Source organism: Hypomesus nipponensis, chromosome 7 (genome assembly GCF_054491055.1).
Source record: "Hypomesus nipponensis isolate SF chromosome 7, ASM5449105v1, whole genome shotgun sequence".
NCBI lineage: Eukaryota > Metazoa > Chordata > Actinopteri > Osmeriformes > Osmeridae > Hypomesus > Hypomesus nipponensis.
In genome coordinates, this window is record NC_140367.1 from 11,967,501 (window position 1) to 11,989,877 (window position 22,377).

A 22,377-nucleotide genomic window follows, 5' to 3' on the forward strand; every position below is an offset into this window, starting at 1 on the left:
GAAGCATAATAAACTGTTGGAACTCTTCTGTAGGAAAGACCAGACGTGTGTTTGTGTCATGTGTATGAGAACAGACCACAAGACCCATAACACTGTCACTTTAAAGGATGAGTACAGACCAAAAAAGAATGATCTTGGGAAGATGATGGCTGAGATGAAGCAGATGATGGAGGAAAGATGTAGGAAGGTTCAGGAGATCAAACTCTCAGTAGAGAGCAGCAAGAGAGATGCAGAGAGAGAGATATCAGACAGTGTTCAGTTCTTCACTGCTCTGGTGCGCTCCATTGAGAGAAGCCAGGCTGAGCTCATTGAGGTGATTGAGGAGAAGCAGAAAGCAGCAGAGAAACAGGCTGAAGGGTTGATTAAAGACCTGGAACAGGAGATCACTGAGCTGAAGAGGAGAAGCACTGAGCTGGAGCAGCTCTCACACACTGAGGACCACCTCCACCTGCTCCAGAGCTTCCCATCCCTGAACACACCTCCACACACCAAGAACTGGTCTGAGATCAGTGTCCACAGTGGTCTGAGTGTGGGGGCAGTGAGGAGAGCTGTGTCTCAGCTGGAGGAGACACTCAATAAAGAGATGGAGAAGCGGTCTGACACTGAACTGAAGAGGATGTATCAGTATGCAGTGGATGTGACTCTGGACCCTGATACAGCATATTCCAACCTTATCTTGTCTGAAGATGGGAAACAAGTGAGACTTGGAGACAGAAAGCAGACTCTCCCTGACAACCCAGAGAGGTTTTATCTTTGTCCCTGTGTCCTGGGAAATCAGGGCTTCTCCTCAGGGAGGTTCTACTATGAGGTGCAGGTTGAGGGGAAGACTGATGTGGATCTGGGAGTGGCCAGAGAGTCCATCAACAGGAAGGGGATCATCAGACTGACCCCTATTAATGGATACTGGACTGTATGTCTGAGGAATGGAGATCAATTCTGGGCTCTGGCTGGTCCCTCTGTCCCACTGTCCCTGAGACAGAAGCCCCAGAAGGTGGGGGTGTTTGTGGACTATGAGGAGGGTCTGGTCTCCTTTTATAATGTGGAGGCCAGGTCTCATATCTACTCTTTCACTGGCTGCACCTTCACTGAGAAACTCTATCCATACTTCAGTCCCTGTCTGAATGATGGAGGTAAAAACTCTGCCCCTCTGATCATCACCCCTGTCACACATTGAAAAAGAAAGATCTGTTTTTGCCAGAGGAAAAGTACAACTGATTATAAAAGACATTTACAATCACACAATAGAATCATATATTGTCTAGAATATGATCTAGTAATGATTTTCGCTGAAGGTTTTACTGAATGATATAGTGAATGGTATGACTACAGCAGAACAAATATAATGACCCAAGTAATAATAGTATATGGTTCAACAATCACAGACTTACAAATGCGTACCCCGGTGACAGTAATCTCAATCTGTCCACCAAAGGGGACACGTGTCAGGTCTTTGTTCTCAGTACCTCCACCTGGGTTGTCTCTTCCTCATCTCTTCTTCCTCTCTTTAAGGTTTTCATGGAGCTCTCTGACCTTGAATCGAAGAGAGTCTTGCTAAGACTTCTGTTGTCATTCTAATCTTACAGTCTGAAGTCAATTATTCTCTTCTGTCAGCTGTTGAGAATTTGAATTTACTGTCACTCATTGTCACAGACTCAGACATATATACACACACTTGTCACAGACTGCATTTCATATGATACAATCAACACTTTCCTCGGGTGCTACTGCACAGGTGTAGCATGCAGCAATAGAATGCACTGTCGTGGCTAAAAGTATTGGTAGTGCCAATTTATGTTATTTTGTTCAATATTGGCTGGGGCGGTCATTGTAGATTATTTCACATGTTTCTATTGTATACTGGAAAACAATAATGCAAATGTCATTAGTTTTAAAGGCTTTTATTGGCAAAAACATTCAATATAAACGAAGAGTCCCCCCTTTTAATAACGATCAATCTGCTCTCATAATGCAATCAGAATTATGGTGATTTCACCTGACTATAAATTGTTCACACTTTCTTATGTGCTGATGATATGATTGGGGGGTCATTTTTTGCCAGGGCCCAAATAACAGTAAAACGTTTTTGTGATAAAAATGTGTGCCAATGAAGCTTTTATGTAAAATGCATCTGGTGTAGATGCATATACAAACACACACACTGTCATGTCCACACATACAGTAGACACACAACCAGGAGCTACCTAATGAGAAGCTCCATTGAGAGCCAGCTGGTGTACTGTGTTCTCTATGGACCTGCTGGGTAGGAGGCTGGGGTCATGCTGAGTGGTGATGAGGTCTGGTCGAGAGAGAGAGAGAGAGAGAGAGAGAGAGAGAGAGAGAGAGAGAGAGAGAGAGAGAGAGAGAGAGAGAGAGAGAGAGAGAGAGAGAGAGAGAGAGAGAGAGAGAGAGAGAGAGGGGCAGAAGACAGACAACACGCACACACACCTTCAGCAAGAGTTCAGAAATCAACATTGTCAGTCAACAATACAACAAGATTACTTGTCTTGTCAGGCATTCACCACTAGATGTCCCCCTGCATCAGCACATATAGTATTTCAAAGAGCATCCATCTTTATCCTGAAGTAGTAATTCTTACTGATTAGATACACATCCAACTGAGCTCAGGATATCATCAGCCTTGTCTCCCATTCCCTTACGAAAAAGAAGAATACTAAGTATAAAAAGTATATTATTATCATGGTTCATAAAGTATACTAGCAGTGTACTTATTGTTGTAAGTAAACTGAATTGGCCTACCTTTCAGGTAATTTAGTACTCTTTAAAATACACTTACAGTGTATTTGAAGTTTACTTTTGAATACTGTAAATTAACCTGAGTAGTGCACTCTCAGTTCATGAAGTATACTTCCTAAAGTACTTCAAAGTATACTTTTGAATACTTTCAAGTGCATCAAGGGGGATGCTTTTCAATGACAATTACCACGCAACAAAAAAAACACATTCTAAGCAGACACATTAAAAAAAGAAATGTTTGAAGTTACATACGTATTTCGAACAAACGGCAAACTTATCAGCAAATTTTAACACTCAATTTACCTTGCATCATGGGAATTGACCAGCCAATAAGCCACACTGTCTTTATTTTCACGTCGTTATTTCGTTCTTCAGTCAGTTTGACAGTATAACCTTCAAATGCATAATGCAACCCTTCTGCCGGCTTCTTTCTCAAGGAGCTTTTTCGTTTTTTCCATGAATACAAAAATTCATAATTATTTGTATTGTAAGAGTATGGGGCTTTAAAATGTTTTGGCAGTAATTAAGGTTACAGCTTCAGTGGCAAAAAAGATTCAATGTGCAATGCATAATATATTTCCCTGGACATGAATAATTAGAATATATATATATATATATATACATATATATATACAAGAATATATATATAATATCTATATAATATATACAAAATGAATCTAAAATGTTTTACTTGTAATACTAAATAAAAAAATGTATTTTTACTTCTTAAAAGTAAATCGAAAGGGAACTATTTTCAAAGCATACATAAAAGTATATCAAAAGTGAACTATTTTCTAAGCATACTTCTTAAAAGTATGTCAAAAGTGAACTAAAAATGTACCATCCATTGTTAGTATACTTATAATATATTTTGATATACAGTAGGCTACTTCTTTTTTGTAAGGGAAGTTAACTCCTCATGTGACAGCCAGCGTTGTAGCAACATTCCCTGTAAGTTGCTGCAACATTGTGTGTCAGTTGGAGAGTTAACTTATCCGGTTGTATCGCATAACCTGCTTTCTGGAATATCCCCCTGGTTTCTGTTGTTAAACTTGTTTTGAGCCCGGTTATGCCCGGCACTAAAGGTGTTGACACACACACACACACACCCAAACACACACAGTACACATGAACACTTGCACACACATTCTGATCATTGCTTAGATAAGATTCTTTCTCTAGTGAAATATTGCCATTGTTTGTGTTTGTTTTCTTTCTTCACTCCTCCCACAGTTTCTGTGTTTTGGACGTCAACACGTAATTTTTTTTCATATTTCCAAGCACATTTTTAACTGTGTAGTACATACAGTACATTCGTATACAGACGGTACATGGTCTGGAGATCAGTCAAAGTGGAGCATACACATCTATAAAAGACCCACAGTTTAGGGTTTCTGAAGAAGTGGGATTATTAGTCGTCTCATCTCAAATCTGCCGAGAGATTTGTGATTGGGGCTTTTTTTTTGTCCATTAATCAGTTTGGCAGGCCTTTATCTCTGACTGACACAGCTTCAAATAGACCCTGTTGACCCTGTCCTATACTGTAAGTCGGCTTGGTTGTGTTATATAGAAGTGCTGGTGCAGACTGGTTTACTGGTTACAATAATAATGCATGATACACACACTCACACACGCACACACACAAAACACAATCGTTTGTCTATGTTCACAGATGATGAGGGTTGATTATGAAGACAGTTGAGGGATGTGTCAATGCCAATAATAAAGACAGTATGTGATCTCTGTGGGTGTGTCTTTGTTTGAGTTCAAGGTTGATTGTTGGAGGACGTCTGAGGACCCTGAGGCGAGCGAGGAAGACTGTGGCCGACTCCTCCCACCCTGGACACACTCTGTTCCAGCCAGTTCCCTCCAGCAGGAGGCTGCGGTCCATCAGGACCAAAACATCATCATGACACACGCCACAAGAACAGTTTCTTTCCATCCGCTGCAAGCCTCTTCAACAAGGCCAAGGACTCACACTGACTTTAACATGTTATCTGCATGTTATCTGCATGTTATCTGCACAAGCCATCATATTGCACTATGTTGCTGTATTTTTACATGTATAGCTGTTTATATTTTATTTGATTCTACATATTGTACATATTGTTTAGCCCTTTAGGATTAGTTAGACTTTGTACAGTACTTCATTTAAGATCTGTATATGTTTAATGTTTGCACCTTCCTGCCACAGTGAATTCCTTGTTTGTGTGAACTTTCATGGCAAATAGCACAATTCTGATTCTGACATCTTTGTCATCAATTTATTTGAGGAATCCATTTGTTTCGGCAGAATCTTTTGAAACATGTAAAATTGGAAGTATATTAATTCCGAAATTATGTTTGTGTGTGTCTATATATAGATATGAGAGAGAGAGGGAGTGTGACTGTTGGTCATGAGGGAATGTCTAGTTGACTGACCTGTTGAGTGTGTTTGCAATGTTAAATATGTGGATTACCCTAAACAACTTAAACACACTGACTTCGAACTTGAACAGAACAAGACAGTTGTTAAACCTGAAACAACTGTGTGTGTACATCGTCCCTGAATACAAGCACCATGTTAGGATCTCATGTTGAAGGTTTTCTAAACAAAACAAACATCCTCATAGGTGATCCGTGCTTTTAGTAATTGTGGTAGTGTACACAATTAAATGATTGAATGTGTTTTTATAAACATTAATTGCATATTAGGTCATTTTATTTAATTAATCCACCGGTACATTTAAGTGACATATTATTGGAGTATTTCATGAAACGTATTATTCTGGACCATACGTTCGGGTTTAAGATGACTATTTACTTGTTTTTTAGCCTGTATTTGATACAGACAGTGAAAGGGTGACAGGATAGGTAGTAAGAAAGAGAGAAAAGCAGGAAATGGCCCACTGAACTTGAACCCCAGCCCCTGAGTCAAGGCCTCAGTCTGTGAGACACTCTCTACCCAGTGAGCCAACAGGGGAACACTGCCTCTGTTTGTAGATTTTTTATAAATGTTTGAAAATCTAAATGACTTTGTCTCCAGCAAACCCACAACTGTTTTGTTCAGATTAATATTTTGTAATGACATTTTCACATCTTTGTTTTTCAGTAATTGACAGGAGTGATGATCAGAGGGACAGAGTTTTTACCTCCATCATTCTTACAGGGACTGAAGAGTGGATAGAGTTTCTCAGTGAAGGTGCAGCCAGTGAAAGAGTAGATATGAGACCTGGCCTCCACATCGTAAAAGGAGACCAGACCCTCCTCATAGTCCACAAACACCCCCACCTTCTGGGGCTTCTGTCTCAGGGAGAGGAGGACAGAGGGACCAGCCAGAGCCCAGAATGTATATCCATTCCTCAGACATACAGTCCAGTATGTGGATATACTTGTGATATGTTCTCATGCACATGACACAAACACACGTCTGGTCCTTTCTACAGAACAGTTCTAACAGTTTGTTATGCTTCTGACACATCCTGTCCTCCAGGTTCTCCACAGGGTCGATCAGCTTGTGTTTCTTAAAGGCTGCAACTCTCTGATGAGGCTCCAGGTGAGTCTCACAGTAATAGACCAGACACACCAGACAGGACTTCAAGGCCTTGAGCTTGGTACCTGTACAGATGTCACGTGACACTTCTCTGAGATACTGTACTTATTGTAAAACATTTCTGATGATGTTTATAATGATGTCTACAATGTTTTACTGCTTTTAGATTATCATTGTTAAGTGATTCTTGTTTTATTTTTGTTGGACCCCTGGAAGATTAGCTCGTCCCACTTTGGTGTCAGCTAATGGGGATCCTTTTAACAATAAACAATAATTAACAATAAACCTTCTCTGATCATCGAGGTCAGAGAGCTCCATGTATACAGTAAAGAGAGAGGAAGAAGAGATGAGGAAGAGACAACCCAGATGGAGGTACTGAGAACAAAGACCTGACATGTGTCCCCTCTGGTGGGCAGAGGAGGACGATCAGTAGATCCAGGATTGACCTTGCTGACCCCTGACCTTATGATGAACCTAACGTGCAGGACACCAACAGATGCACAGGAACTTAAACTAAAGGTTGCCATTACTGTAACATATCAGGGATACGTCTGTGATTGTTTAATCATATATACAATTATTTGGGTAATTGGGGTGTGCTTGCCTTCGGCGAGCACAAACCATTGTTATCTCACATATATATTATTTATTATTTATTGTTTCTTTTCGCCCCCCTAAGGATGCCTCAATATTTGGACTACATAGACAACGGCGATGTCAAAAGGTTCGTCTCGGTAGCGATTGCGTTGGTTGTATTGGGATTTATGTTCCATTGCACGGTGTAAGTAGAAATTACGTTTTTGTGGCAAAAAGTGAAGCTAACGGTGGCTAACTTGCTAGCCACAGTCACTGACGCCACTAACGTCACCAACGTCACGAAAACTCGCGTGACTATCTCTAGCAGAACATTAGTTTCCCATCTGTTAACTTGGGGGATACTAGTCTGCAAGGCAGCTGCAGAAACGCCACAAGCAAAGAGGCCAGGGTGATATTTAATCATTTTACTTTGTGGTGTGAAACATAATTGTGAAATGTAATGTACAATATTAGCTGATATTATTAAGTAAGTAGGCCCACATCTACTTTCGGAAACGGTAGTCTACTATTTCACTGAAGCATTAGCATCATGACATTAGCCTCTGTTGCTTGGGCAACACATACTACAGTGGTCATGATGCATCTGTTTTCAATCTTAAAATAAACATTCCTCACAAATACGTTTTTGTTGTAGGATTTATGTTGACATTAATAAACGATTTGTTGGTGAAATGACCATTACCTGTGGTTTCAAATCAGTGTGGCGGCTCACTGCAACGCTGTAGCCTACCCCAGACACTAATGAGTAGCTAACAAAAACATCTCTTTAGAGATGTTTAGAAAGTCAAACGGCGACGGAACATGTTTGGCTTTCCCCTTACTCAAAAGTTTTTCAATAGGTGAAAGTATCTGACTACTAACCTGAACTTCATTGCCACAGCCTAAACTTTGTCAATGTCAAAACTTTGTCTGTTCATGAAAATAATTAATGTCAGCCTGCTTCAGCCTTGCTTAGCTGTAGGATATACATTTTACTGGGTCTTGCTGCGCTGCTTGATTTATTGAAATTATTATGAAATGTTATGTTTTACTAGCCATTTGCCTTCTTAAGCAAATCACAGTATTTCCCACCCCTCATGGTGTAACTGAGACGACCGTAAATAGCCTAATTCATCTTTCAAGTAATAAGCCCCCGTTGAAGTGTTGAGCAGGAAATTAGCTGGTCTGTAGAGATCTTGGGTTGGTGGTTTTACTGATGCAGAATTCGCTCAAATAAAATCGATAGACGTAACGAGTGGCACATAACGTGAAGTAGGCCTAACATTGCATTTTATTTTGTTTGAGTTTTAATAACTTGTCCAGTGCATCGGGGCAAGTAGCACTAGCCTAAATTGATCTTCCAGACTTGCCGTAAAAAAAAAATGTACTCTTCCCGGACAAGCCTTAGCTACATGGCTAGACTGTTGATCCAGATCAGAATCCATCATATCTTGGACACTCAAAATCAGCGAATCTTGCAACCAAATCAAGTAGCCTATATTTATAGGCCTTTATATGGCTACAAACTTCTGCTCGGTTTCTAGCTGGCTACTTGTTACCAGGTTACAACTTTGTTGCAGGGGCATTCTTTGTCTACATTGCGAGCTAACAGTGTCCGGTAATAAATAATGCTATAAATCGCTATAAATAATGATGTTAAACCGAGACCACTAAGCCCTCAAAGAAAATGTAAGGTCAAAGAAACAAAAGAAAGGTTTGAGGTTACTCTGAAAATTATTAATAAAATAGGCTTCTAATATTAAACTGCTAAATCCTTCTCTAACTAGGCTCCTCTATGATGCATAATGAAACTTAACGTTTTTTAAGTAATCAATAAGCCTACGCTTGCCCTCATTACTCAAATGATGCCGTTCAGGGCGTTCAAATTACATAATAGGGCGATAATAGGAGGATAATAGGACATAATAGGGCAACCAACAAGTTGTTTATATCTGATTACAATTTAATAAGTTATCTAGCGCTGCATCTTCATGAGCTACATTTGGCCTCCTTCTCTTCCAACCAACCAGTATCACCTCTCCTCCATCTGAGTGATGCATGTCATTTTTACAAACTTATTATCAAGGGAACACAATGGTCAGAACTGTAGTCATACACTTAAATGCTTTTTGAAATATGTAAACACCAGGAGTGTATGGAAAGCTGGGGCAGCCACAAGCACACACTCACAATTTCCCCAGAAATTGTATGCTCTCTAGTTCCTTTTTTAATTTCATTTAGTCAAACCATTCACTATAACATTCATTGAAACCGAAATTATTACAAGATCATATTCTATACAATATACAATTCTAATGCCTGATTCTGATCCTTAATTTGTTTTGTAATCAATTAAACTTTCCCTCCGGCAAATCCACATCTTTATTTTCAGTGTGTGACAGGAGTGATGATCAGAGGGGCGTCATCTACATAATCACAATCAAAGTATGGATATACTTTCTCAGTGAAGGTGCAGCCAGTGAAAGAGTAGATATGAGACCTGGCCTCCACATCATAAAAGGAGACCAGACCCTCCTCATAGTCCACAAACACCCCCACCTTGTGGGGCTTCTGTCTCAGGGAGAGGAGGACAGAGGGGCCAGCCAGAGCCTCATACTCATCTCCATTCCTCAGCCATACTGACCAATATCCATCCTCAGGACTTAGAGTGATCTCCCCCTTCCTGTTGATGGACTCTCTGACCACTCCCAAACCCCACTCAGTTTTCCCCTCAACCTGCACCTCATAGTAGAACCTCCCTGAGGAGAAGCTCTGCTTTCCCAGGACACAGGAACAACTATCAAACCTCTCTGGGTTGTCAGGGAGATCCTGCTCTATGTCTCCATCTCTTACTTGTTTCCCGTCTTCAGACAAGATAAGGTTGGAATATGCTGTATCAGGGTCCAGAGTCACATCCACTGCATACTGCTGAATCCTATTCAGTTCAGTGTCAGACAGCTTGTCCATCTCTTTATTGAGTGTCTCCTCCAGCTGAGACACAGCTCTCCTCACTGCCCCCACACTCAGACCACTGTGGACACTGATCTCAGACCAGTCCTTGGTGTGTGGAGGGGTGCTCAGGGATGGGAAGCTCTGGAGCAGGTGGAGGTGGTCCTCAGTGTGTGAGAGCTGCTCCAGCTCAGTGCTTCTCCTCTTCAGCTCAGTGATCTCCTGCTCCAGATCTTTAATCAACCCTTCAGCCTGTTTCTCTGCTGCTTTCTGCTTCTCCTCAATCACCTCAATGAGCTCAGCCTGGCTTCTCTCAATGGAGCGCACCAGAGCAGTGAGGATCTGAACACTGTCTGATATCTCTCTCTCTGCTTCTCTCTTGCTGGTCTCTACTGAGAGTTTGATCTCCTGAACCTTCTCCAGTCTCTCCTGGATCATCTGCTGCATGTCTCCCTCTGTCTTCTTCATCTGAGTCTTCCTCTCTTCACACTCCTCCTCTAGAGGAACAGTGTCATGGGTCTTGTGGTCCGTCTCAGTGCAGAACCGACACACACACGTCTGGTCAGTCCTACAGAACAGCTCCAGGGGTCTCTCATGCTTCTGACACATCCTGTCCTCCAGGTTCTCCACAGGGTCGATCAGCTTGTGTTTCTTCAAGGCTGCAACTCTCCGATGAGGCTCCAGGTGAGTCTCACAGTAAGAGGCCAGACACACCAGACAGGACTTCAAGGCCTTGATCTTGGCAACTGTACAGATGTCACATGACACTTCAGGTTTAGGAAGAAGAAGGTCTGGTCTAAGAAGGTCTGGACTGATGGTAGCTTTCAGTGGTTCTGACTTCCTGAACTGAGCAGCCATCTCAGAGATGAAAGTGTTGATATAGAGATCTGGTCTCTTATCAAAAGTCATTGTACACATGGGACACTGACACAGGTCACTGTTGTCCCAGTACTTGGTGATACAGGCCTTGCAGAAGTTGTGTCCACATGAAGTAGTGACAGGATCAGTGAACACATCCAGACAGATAGAACACTGAAACTGATCTTCAGACAGGAGACTGCTGCAGGAAGCCATTTCTAGAATAAGACTAGAAGTTAAATTGTGAACCTAAGAACTGATGAACAAAACTGTCATGGTATATTGTTGAAAATGTACTTTCATTCAAGAAGCAGGAGAACAGACAGAAATAGTACAATACAGAAATACTGCTTAAAGAAGAGCATAGTTCTATAGTCTTTCAAACGTCAGTCAAGCAACAGTCTGTATTTTACTAGCTACATCATCATTGGATACACCTGATTGATTCTCTGTTCTCACCTGTTGGTACTGATGTTGTTTTCTGTGATCTCTTTGTACAAAATAACCAAATCGCTCTCTACCAAAACTAAGTAGAACATGTTTCCTGAGTTTAGAATCTCTCTAGTTTCGTCAGCGAAGTAATGATAAGAGGCTCCTCCCCCCCCCAGTCCTCTCCTGAACAAAGTTAACCCTTTCATGACTGAATTCTATCTCGCTTTTCAGTAGTTATGCTGGGGACACCCACAGGATAATCGGCCCGATTTCGGCCCTTCCGACAATCCTAGGTAACCTATGTCCCGATTCTCTTGATGGTTCCGCAGATTTTATCAGATGTTCCCTTGGTGTGAGGTGTGTTAAGAGTGACCACACACTGTAGGAGCAAAACGGCTAAATCTAGGATTTTTTGTCCTCATGTTTGTGGTCTCTCACGGTTTGAAAATCTTATAAGATTAATATACTCGTACAGTGTGTCCCCAGCATAAGTTATTGTCACGGCCACAGCCGTGCCCCCCTGTTGTTTTTGGTTTTGCCCTGTCCTAGTGTTTCCCTGTCATTGTCTTCACCTGTGTCTCGTTCTTGTTAGCGTTATTGTGTCCACCTGTGTGTCGGTTGGTTCTGTGTAATTAGGTTTCTGTTTTCCTGCCTCGGTCCTGCTCTGTGACCCTGCCTCATCCTGAGGTTGAGCCGCCCAGCACCCAGACCACCAAGGCTGTTCCTGCCGGGGAATCTCGGCCGCCTGTCGCCGGTTCACAGCCCCGTTCTTGCCCTGTGCCCCAGCCTCGGTCCTGCCCTGTGCCCCAGCTTCGGTCCTGCCCTGTGCCCCAGCCTCGTTCCTGCCCTGTGCCCCAGCCTCGGTCCTGCCCTGTGCCCCAGCCTCGGTCCTGCCCTGTGCCCCAGCCTCGGTCCTGCCCTGTGCCCCAGCCTCGGTCCTGCCCTGTGCCCCAGCCTCGTTCCTGCCCTGTGCCCCAGCCTCGGTCCTGCCCTGTGCCCCAGCCTCGGTCCTGCCCTGTGCCCCAGCCTCGTTCCTGCCCTGTGCCCCAGCCTCGGTCCTGCCCTGTGCCCCAGCCTTGGTCCTGCTCTGTGCCCCAGCCTCGTTCCTGCCCTGAGCCCCTGCATTGCCCCGAGGTTGTGCCATGCCAACCGAGGACTCCTGGACGCCTCCTCCTCCGCCCGAGGCATTCTGACTACCGCCTGCCACGGTGCTTGCGCACCCATGCCCCCCCGTGCCCGAGCTCCGTCCCCCGGACCTGCCCCGACCCTCTGCCCTGCCTTGTGGGACGTCGGGTGACGTCCCTTGAGAGGGGGGTACTCTCACGGCCACAGCCGTGCCCCCCCTGTTTTTGGTTTTGCCCTGTCCTAGCGTTTCCCTGTCATTGTCTTCACCTGTGTCGCGTTCTCGTTAGCGTGATTGTGTCCACCTGTGTTTGGTTCTGTGTATTTAGGTTTCTGTTTTGTGTCCAGTCTTTGTCTTGTCTTTACTGCTAACTGTCTGCGTGTGAGTGTGTGTCCCGTTTGATTATTAAACCTCTGTTCTTGCAATGCCACGCTTCTCTCCTGCGTTTGGGTCCTACCCCTCCACACACCGTGACAGTTATAGTAGTTTTATTACTGTGAAGTGAGTGGGATAGATTGAGAGCAGCAGGCTGTTGTGTACACACTTCAGTTGTGGATAGTACGTCCAGAAATAAACCCAAGTGTTATGTGTATTGTGTAAATATTGTAAACATTTATAGTTAATGTTTCTACTGTAATTTTTTGTTATAAAACGACAAATACGGGAATAGTTGCGGAGGTAAAAGCCGCAGCTTATTTCCCCCCCCAAAAAACGGTGAATGCCTAACACTACAATTAACCTCTTGAGTGTTTGTTCTCTAGCGTCTATTCTCTAGCGTCTAGACTGACTAAATGAACTGAGTTTGACCGTGGTCTCTGTGTTCCGGAATTACAGTGACCTCTTCACCTTTGACCTCTGCTACCTTGACCCCAGCAATAAGGAAATAAGGACGGGGCACGGCACATGGCACAGGACCGGCTTGTTGGCTGAACTCCCGCCGAAGGTGTGCGTGTTCTCTCTCTTCTCTCTGTTCTCTCTCTCTCTCTCTCTCTCTCTCTCTCTCTCTCTCTCTCTCTCTCTCTCTCTCTCTCTCTCTCTCTCTCTCTCTCTCTCTCTCTCTCTCTCTCTCTCTCTCTCTCTCTCTCTCTCTCTCTCTCTCTCTCTCTCTCTCTCTCTCTCTCTCTCTCTCTCTCTCTCTCTCTCTCTCTCTCTTTCTCTCTCTCTCTTTCTCTCTCTCTCTCTCTGTGTGTGTCTTGGCCTGACCGCAGCATGACCCCAGCCTCCTACCCAGCAGGTCCATAGAGAACACAGTACACCAGCTGGCTCTCAATGGAGCTTCTCATTAGGTAGCTCCTGGTTGTGTTTCTACTGTATGTGTTTACATGACAGAGTGTTTGTCTAACTGCAGTCCTTAATGTTAGACCCCAAGTGTCATTTGTCATTTTTAAGACATATCTGCTGACAGTGGGTATTATAGTTTTCAAAATTGCCAAAACACTCAACCCCATTCTCTGAATCAAGTGGTCAGTGAACTAAACCAATTTGTCAAATCAGACACTCTTTTGGCAAAACTCGTTACATTTTGCACTGCGATGCACTTGTGCTGCAAAATGGTAAACACAGGGGGCAAACAGTAAACACAACTACAACACAGTTGTCATCTGTAAAACACAATGACTCTAAATTGTTCACACTTAGTTCTAATGCTGGTTTGGGACAATGTCAGCTTTCACCGTGGTGTCCTTGTGCGAGAACAGTTCAACATCAACCAGTATTTTTTACTATAAATGTTTACCTTCCACCATATAGCCCTTTACTCAACCACTTGAAGAATCTTTCTCTGAATGGCAGTAGAAGGTCTATGATTGAAACCAATATACCAGGGTACATTTCCTACAGGTAATGGAATTGGCCTATGGTAACATAGGTGTGGAGTGTTTTCAAGGCTGGATCCAGCACACCGGAGGGTTTTTTCTTAGTTCATTGTTGAGAGTACTAAGTTTTGATGGTTACTGTAATTTTTCAATGTTTTAAAACATAGTCATACATCAGGAAAGTGTCATTGGGTGTTGAAACATTGTGTTTTCAGTTTAAACAGTGTTTAAGAATCCAGTGTTCTTGCTACAGTACATTAATTTACTGTGTAAACATGATGAATGAAACATGCTACCAAGATATAATGAGGAAGGGAGGGGGAGAGAGGGAGAGAGGGAGAGAGGGAGAGAGGGAGAGAGGGAGAGAGGGAGAGAGAGGGAGAGAGGGAGAGAGAGGGAGAGAGAGGGAGAGAGGGAGAGAGAGAGCAGGGAAGAATGTCAAACAAAGAGAAGATGGTGAACGTACATTGTATATGTGATGAATATAAGTATAGGTATGCCTGTGTATGGTGTGAATTTATGGCTTTAGAGTGAGCATGTGTATATTATCTACGTAATGAAGCACCACGTTAACCTTAATTGTCTTTGCACCTGTAATGTTTCCTACAATGCAACTGGTGTCTGAACCCTGTACTCTGTCTGTACTGCAGGACTGTACATCACTAAACCAGGACTAAACCAATCAGCATCACACCTAGACTCTGTACCTCACTTTCCTTCAGTCAACAACAGTCAACACTGAGCCGGCAAAGCTGCCTATCACCCTATACATCTCTCAGACAACTGGAGAGAGACTGACATCCATACAAACCTCCCCTGACTGGATGTTCCCCTCTTTGTCACATGCAGAGCACATACTTACTCATTCATTCTCTAAGGTCTATCACACAATGATGCACACTGGTAACATGAAGTCAGCTACCTTACAAGCATTGTCTTTATTCGTCAGAAATGAAGGTGGATGTTTGACAGTGAAATGAACACTCCAGCACTGATCTAGCAGCCTGGTTTGAGTCACCTGCAGCTTGTTGAGATCTCTCCTTGCTGCTGCTGAGCATGTGACTGGGCAGAACTCCAGGTGAGATCAGACCAGTGACTGGAGCACCTGGAGCTGATCTGAGGTGGCACACACACAGAGCATGTTCTCATCCTGGTAATACCTATTCCCATGTTACAGTCTAGGTGTTGTTACCAAGACAGCAGCTTGTGTGTAATGTAGTGTAATACCCAATTATTTGACCTGACTCATGTTCCGCAGAGATCTACACGGTTTACAAGTGTATAGAATTCTGTATATGTTGATGCAGGGGGACATCTAGTGGTGAATACCTAACATGACACGTAACCTCTCCCTGACCCCAGCAGTAAGGACAGGGCCCGGCACATCACCAGATCATTGTCTGAACTCCGGCTGTTGAAATTGTTCAATCTTTTATGTGTGTGCTTGTGTGTGTGTGTGAGACAGAAGGCTGACATCATCAAGGCGTCCTCAGTACCATTGATGCTCCAAAGACTGTCGTGGAGGACCATAAAGAGGTGAAACACTTCAGTCGTTTGTGCTGCCTGTGCTCTAGAGATCTGGAAACAGCAGTTAATCTAATGATACACAAGGTTTGTCTCGTGCAGTTCTGTCACTGTGTGGCTGTGAGACAATTTCGCCACATCAGGATCCCTGTCAGAAGTTGTACCAAATGAAACAAACTTCGAATAGAGAAATGGTAATGACTGCAAGTGTTTTATTTTGTATGTTCCTTTATTGTAACATTTTGGTCATTCCATTCCATTTTCCTTCTCTCCAACAGGCATTGTACTAACTGTACCAATAAACATATCATGTGTATGTAGATTACCTTTTATTTAATTGTTTTATTATATTTCAAATCCAGTTTAGAGTGATGCATATTACACATATACATTGGAATAATATAGCTTGGCACAAGTTCAGTCAGTAAGAGCATTCTGTCTCTCGACACGCTCCCCCCACTATAGGTGCTCTCTCCTTTTCCTCAACCTCAAAGCCTGGGCTGTTACCAGGGTTTCAGCTGTTCCATCAACTGCTCCTTTCTCTCCAATAGATCAGAGACAAGCCTTCTCCTCTAGCCTATCATACTGTTGCCCTGCCTTTAAATATGTTTCTCTCCCTGCCTTCATTCGTCCATGCTATCATTGTGAGCGACCCTCCACCTCCCCGTCACCACCTGGTCTTCTTGGCTTCGTCTCCTGTCTGCCTCCTCTGCTTGTTGTCTGTCTGGGTCGTCAGCCCCACCACCAGTGTCTGGACTCCATGGGGGATCTCTCTTCATGCTGCAAACAACCATTGATCACCTGATCTCCCCATACGGTTTTAAGCACCAAACACTATGTCAGTCTGAAACATATCTTATACTTTGTACAATAAACAATCACTTCCCTCATTTACTTGTTTCTTCTGATTGAAATGTTCTTTGTTCTTTGATTCTAGATTCATGTTCAATAATCAGAGTGTCATTTATCCTAAATCTGTTTCAGTCATTGACAGGAGTGATGATCAGAGGGGCAGAGTTTTTACCTCCATCATTCAGACAGGGACTGAAGACTGGACAGAGTTTCTCAGTGAAGGTGCAGCCAAAGAAAGAGTATATATGAGACCTGGCCTCCACATCATAAAAGGAGACGAGACCCTCCTCATAGTCCACAAACACCCCCACCTTCTGGGGCTTCTGGCTCAGGGAGAGGAGGACAGGACGGACAGCCAGAGCCTCAAACTCATCTCCATTCCTCAGACATACAGTCCAGTATCCATTCTTAGGCCTCAGTGTGATCTTCCCCTTCCTGTTTATGGACTCTCTGACCACTCCCACTATCCACTTAGTCTTCCCCTCAACCTGCACCTCATAGTAGAACCTCCCTGAGGAGAAGCCCTGCTTTCCCAGGACATAAACATAACAATCAAACCTCTCTGGGTTGTCAGGGAGATCCTGCTCTATATCTATAAATCTCACGTGTTTCCCATCCTCAGACAGGATGAGATTGGGATGTGCTGTATCAGGGTCCAGAGTCACATCCACTGCATACTGCTGAACTCTCTTCAGTTCAGTGTCAGACAGCTTCTCCATCTCTTTATTGAGTGTCTCCTCCAGCTGAGACACAGCTCTCCTCACTGCCCCCACACTCAGATCACTGTGGACACTGATCTCAGACCAGTCCTTGGTGTGTGGAGGGGTGCTCAGGGATGGGAAGCTCTGGAGCAGGTGGAGGTGGTCCTCAGTGTGTGAGAGCTGCTCCAGCTCAGTGCTTCTCCTCTTCAGCTCAGTGATCTCCTGCTCCAGGTCTTTAATCAACCCTTCAGCCTGTTTCTCTGCTGCTTTCTGCTTCTCTTCTATCACCTCAATGATCTCAGCCTGGCTTCTCTCAATGGAGCGCACCAGAGCAGTGAAGACCTGAACACTGTCTGATATCTCTCTCTCTGCATCTCGTTTGCTGGTCTCTACTGAGAGTTTGATCTCCTCAACCTTCCTAGATCTTTGTTCCATCATTTGGTTCATCTCAACCATCATCTGTCCCAGCTTAGTCTTCCTCTGTTCATACGCCTCTTCTACAGTGATAGAGCCATGGGTCTCGTGATCTGTTCTCATGCACATGACACACACACACATCTGGTCAGTCCTACAGAAGAGTTCTAACAGTTTGTTATGCTTCTGACATATCCTGTCCTCCAGGTTCTTCACAGGGTCGATCAGCTTGTGTTTCTTCAAGGCTGCAACTCTCTGATGAGGCTCCAGGTGAGTCTCACAGTAAGAGGTCAGACACCCCAGACAGGACTTCAGGGCCTTGAGCTTTGTACCTGTACAGATGTCACATGACACTTCAGGTTTAGTAGAATTCAGGTCTGGTCTGATGGTAGCTTTCAATGGCTCTGATTTCCTGAACTGAGCAGCCATCTCAGAGATGAAAGTGTTGACATAGAGATCTGGTCTCTTATCAAAAGTCATTTTACACATGGGACATTGACACAGGTCACAGTTGTCCCAGTACTTGGTGATACAGGCCTTGCAGAAGTTGTGTCCACAAGGAATAGTGACAGTATCAGTGAACACATCCAGACAGATAGAACACTGGAACTGTTTTTCAGACAGGAGACTGCTGCAGGAAGCCATTTCTAGAATAAGACAAAAATATTTGTTTTAATCTTGTGAACCTATGTATTCATCAACAAAACATGGTATATTTTTGGATACTATTGATATACTTTCATAAATGGAGGTAATAGCTACAGAAATAATACAATATAGAAAAGCTACATGAAACATTGCTATACATTTTACAGTCCAAAACTTCTATCCAAATCGAGGTACAAATAGTATATGTAGAAAATACAGCAGAATATCAAGGATCAGAATAGCATAGTTCAACAGTCTTTTAAATGTCAAGAGTCAAGCAACAGTGTATTAACATCACCATTGCATACAACTGAAGTTAAATTAAACAGGTCAAATTCAATCTCTGTTCTCACCTGTTTGTTCGTATATTGTGCTGTCTCAGATCTCTGTGTATAAATTAACAGAAAATCTGAGTTTCGAATCTCTTTAGTTTCGTTTCAGTGAAACGTTCAGAAGAGGCTCCTCCCCTCCCAGTCCTCTAAACAAAGTTAACCCTTTCATCAAGAAATTCTCTCAAGCAGAACAGAAACACTTATAACTTCTAAGCTACTGAAAACCTAACCCTAACCCATTTTTCATGTGAATCTGTTCAGTTTATAAATTTATACCATTAGGTAAATTTGGTCTGTAGTGGGAGACTTTGTACTTTCACATATATACACAAATAACACAAACAATGTTTGATTTAAAAATCTAAATTACTTTATAAAACTGATGCTCCACATTCCATAAGACAATATGTAAAACGTTTAAATAAAAATCGACATAACTTTTATATCATTACACTAACCATTTTTCTGGGACTTGTTCAGCTAATTAACAGCTGCTGGAACAAAGTTATTTTTGTACCGCTTTGTTCTGCACTTTGGAACAGTAAACCTTCGTCCAGGAAGGAGCAGCAGCCGCTGTCATTGTCTAGTATACAGCGATGCTGGGTTTAACTGTGACTCCAATTAGCCCACCAGACCATTTAACAATGTGACTCAAGCTATTCCCGCTGTTTAAGGATAGATTACGGAACCAAGACACTGAAGAAAAGGATCAAATAAATTCAATAAAAGCACGATAAGTATTGATAGTTTTGTTAGTGTGGAAATAAGACAGTTTCCTTAAGCAGAACAAACGCTTATGCACCTTTTTACACACCACTTTACAATTTGCATTGAAGTTTAGTTTTGAGGCTATAATTGTCCTAAGATATTGGTAGGATTGTACACATTCCATTGTCTGACTCTTAATGGATGTAACTTCATGTGTGTGAGCATGTTTTCTAAAATCAATTATCATGTATTTTGTCTTTGATAAGTTTAATGAAGGATTCCTCACACTATTTAATCTTCAAGGATCATACTACATGATTAATGACGCAAAAGTAGAGAATGACACTAGGTAAATACGATGATATTCTCAAACATTGTTGATTTTCCACATATTTGTCTAACCTACTGATGCTCTTCCTAACATATATTCTTCACAAAATGTCAAATTATTTACCCATCTGCCCCCTCTCAGTAGATTTCACATCAATAACACTCCCAACCAGTTGGAGAGACACATTCCTGACTCTGCCATCCCCTCTGTACAGTACAGCATGGAGAACATAGGAAAGATCCTGGCAGAAGAGGAAGAAGCTCAAATGGCCTTCATCTCAACACAACTACCAAATACTTGACTTTCTCCAGATGTTTGTGCTGATGTATGAAACATTCTACTAAGAGATACCTTGAGTGGGGGAGATAGAGAGTGATAGACAAATGGACGGACAAATAAAAATAGTGTGAGGACGGAAAAAAGACAGAAAGATGGTGGTGGATGTTTTGAAGTTGTTAATTTAGGAATGTAAGTGTGTGTATATCTGTGTTTGGTGTGTGTTTATGTGCGTGTAGAGTAAGCATGTGTATGTTATCTACATTATGAAGCATTATGATAACCTGAATGGTCTTTGCTCTTCTCATGGTTCTTACAACACAACTGCTGTTTCAATCCCAACCAGCACCGTCCTGTCAGAGACCCACCGTGATGTAGATGTTTACATTTGTAACGGTTGAAGTGAGGCCAGGACAGCCATCCAACTTGCCATAGCGTTGAACCATTTGTTGACTCCAAACTGCACATTGGAGATGAAAATAATTGGGTGATGGTTGTTGTTGGTTGGAGACACAGTCTCACTCCTCCTCGTACACTCCTCCACTAACTGTATGTTCCCCTCTTTGTCACAGACCACACACTTCTTCATTCTCGAGGTTTCAAGACAAAGTGAGGTGTTTTTTTCAAATGCTAAAGAAGGCCTTGGAAATCACTCATATCCGTGGGTTATAGAGCGAGGACATTTACGGATGCCACAGAATACACCATTGATACAGACATAGATAGATTGATAGAAATAGATTGACATGTCCACATCTAGTGGACAGCCAGTGACTTGTCTTGAGCTATGTCACAACTGTGGATTGATTAAATGTTGTTTATTTGTTTTGGAGATGTATTACCCACACTTAATTGAATTTCAAACACTGGGTATTAGTATCATTTAAGGGGGTCTCTTATTCACTTGTTCTGTGCAGACACATGTAAATTTATAGATCCTGAAGAAGCCATCGTTTGATTTGCAAATTAACTACACAATATTGCTACCAGGCACAGACAAGTATTATAAGTCAGACACCACTGTCCCATTATGACCTAGTTAGTGAGTGATTCTGGATAGTGTCAGGGCCTTCAATCAGAACAGATATTGAGAAGCTTTTTGGGCACCTTACATTCTTGCTCAGGGAATTTATATTTTTCTCTCTTCTCCTATTTGATCAAAATTCTGCATCTTCCACCACGATTTTATGCAATGTTTTTATGTATCTTACTTCTCATTGGAACTGCCTGCTGTATGAATGGCTGTTATTGTGGAAGATTTTGTATTGGTTTCTTAAACTCTTAGGATGTATGGCTACACTAGCTCATCGTTCGATTTGTCGATTTTACATTTACATGTATTCATTTAGCAGACACATTTATCCAAAGCGACTTCCAAGAGAGAGCTTTACAAAGTGCATAGGTCACTGATAATAACAACAAGATAGCCCCAAACATGAAGCACATATTGTGAACAACCAAAATAAGTGAGGAAAGAACCATAAGAGGCTGTAGTTAAACACGTTACAATTAAACAACATGAATGGCTATAAGTGCAAGTGTACCTGTAGAAAAGCAAGCAACAGTAAAACATATTTCACAGCGAGTACAACAATTTAAATCAGTTACCACTAACCAACAAGAGCTACAAGTCTTTAAGCTAGTATTTATGTAACTTAAGATCAAATTGTAGCATGTTTTGAGTGACAGTGCTATCTGGATGGTTAATTTGGGCTAGGTTGATGTAGGTTATATGTGCAAGCTGTTATGTTAAACCTATTCATGTCTGTGGCAGTGTTCCAACCATAGGCCAGTACTGGTGAAAATAGACAGGACAGATCATTATAGATCCTCATAAACCAGATATATGTAACTCTTGTTTACCAAAGATATCTGTCTCTACTAATCCTGTTGCTATGCTGCTGTACGGGAGATCCTAGAACAGAAACGTGCCCTTACTGTGTTCAAATTAAAAATCATAGATCTATAGTGGTGTTAAAGGATAGAACATGTCTTCCTTATCCAAGTTCCCTATGACAATGGATTAAAGGCATGAGTGTCATATCCCTTTAATGTATCCCTAGGTGATTTGCTGAGACCATATAAGGGGATTTACGTTACATTTAGTCTTTTAGCAGACACTCTTATCCAGAGCGACTTACAGTCAGTACAGGGACATTCTCCCCAAGGCAAGTAGGGTGAAGTGCCTTGACAAGGACGCAACGGCATTTGTCCAATAAAGTTGAAATTGAAAAAGCAAGGTTTTTTATTTTGTGTTACCCAGTTGACAAAACATTTCATAGGACAATTATCAAATCCATTTAAAAATAACTTTGACATAGGACTGCATGCAATATAAGAACAGCAGGATTGAGTGCATTTGTAGTGCAACTATTTAAATTCTATAAAGTCTATTGAGCAGTTTGAAATCAATCTTCTTTTTTTGGGGTGATTGCCATTGTCAAGGTTACAGTTCTTTAAGTCCTGTGTTGTTTCCTGTCCCTAAGCCATCTGTGTGCTCCTGGCCAGAGGCGTTGTTAGACATAAAACTAAACTGGGGCACAGGCCCCTATT

At 42.4% G+C, this 22,377-nt stretch overlaps 3 protein-coding genes across 8 annotated transcripts in view; 1 reads left to right on the forward strand and 2 right to left on the reverse strand.

The window, feature by feature from the left end:
- The window catches only part of LOC146276819 (zinc-binding protein A33-like), a 2,525-nt gene extending 470 nt beyond the window's left edge, over positions 1–2,055 (forward strand). Inside the window, exons 1-2 of one of the 3 annotated variants that reach the window (XM_084702079.1) lie at positions 1–229; positions 329–2,055. The exon at positions 1–229 is cut by the window's left edge and continues 458 nt beyond it. In XM_084702079.1, the coding sequence (XP_084558205.1) occupies positions 1–229; positions 329–1,174 (1,075 nt within the window). In that variant the 3' untranslated portion in view covers positions 1,175–2,055. The other 2 variants (XM_084702080.1, XM_084702081.1) reach the window with 2 other exon arrangements.
- A 3,780-nt stretch (positions 2,056–5,835) lies between these two features.
- LOC146276820 (E3 ubiquitin-protein ligase TRIM39-like) lies at positions 5,836–10,906 on the reverse strand. 4 transcript variants are annotated; one of them, XM_084702075.1, is made up of 3 exons: positions 9,740–10,885; positions 9,513–9,676; positions 5,836–6,115 (listed from the first exon to the last, which is right to left on the reverse strand). In XM_084702075.1, exons 1-3 carry the CDS (start codon positions 10,883–10,885, stop codon positions 5,842–5,844), a joined length of 1,584 nt encoding a protein of 527 aa, XP_084558201.1. In that variant the 3' UTR covers positions 5,836–5,841. The 4 variants fall into 4 exon arrangements, with proteins under 4 accessions (XP_084558201.1, XP_084558203.1, XP_084558200.1 ...); XM_084702077.1 differs by having other exon boundaries at positions 5,836–6,024; positions 9,422–10,906; XM_084702074.1 differs by having other exon boundaries at positions 9,513–10,885.
- Positions 10,907–15,772: 4,866 nt separating this feature from the next.
- LOC146276821 (E3 ubiquitin-protein ligase TRIM39-like) lies at positions 15,773–18,597 on the reverse strand. The gene is made up of 2 exons (XM_084702073.1): positions 18,531–18,597; positions 15,773–18,176 (listed from the first exon to the last, which is right to left on the reverse strand). The coding sequence occupies exon 2, from the start codon at positions 18,172–18,174 to the stop codon at positions 16,543–16,545; it is 1,632 nt and encodes a 543-aa protein (XP_084558199.1). The 5' UTR covers positions 18,175–18,176; positions 18,531–18,597; the 3' UTR covers positions 15,773–16,542.
- Between the last annotated feature and the right edge of the window lie 3,780 nt (positions 18,598–22,377).

Excerpts from the sequence above, each read along its gene's own strand:
- LOC146276820 (XM_084702076.1), bottom strand. The coding sequence starts at position 10,885 with ATGGCTTCCTGCAGCAGTCTCCTGTCTGAAGATCAGTTTCAGTGTTCT. Across the intron at positions 6,095-9,479 it reads TGGCTGAGGAATGGAGATGA|GAATGGATATACATTCTGGG; the intron begins GTATGAGGCTCT and ends TGTATGTCTGAG.
- LOC146276821 (XM_084702073.1), bottom strand. The coding sequence starts at position 18,174 with ATGGCTTCCTGCAGCAGTCTCCTGTCTGAAAAACAGTTCCAGTGTTCT.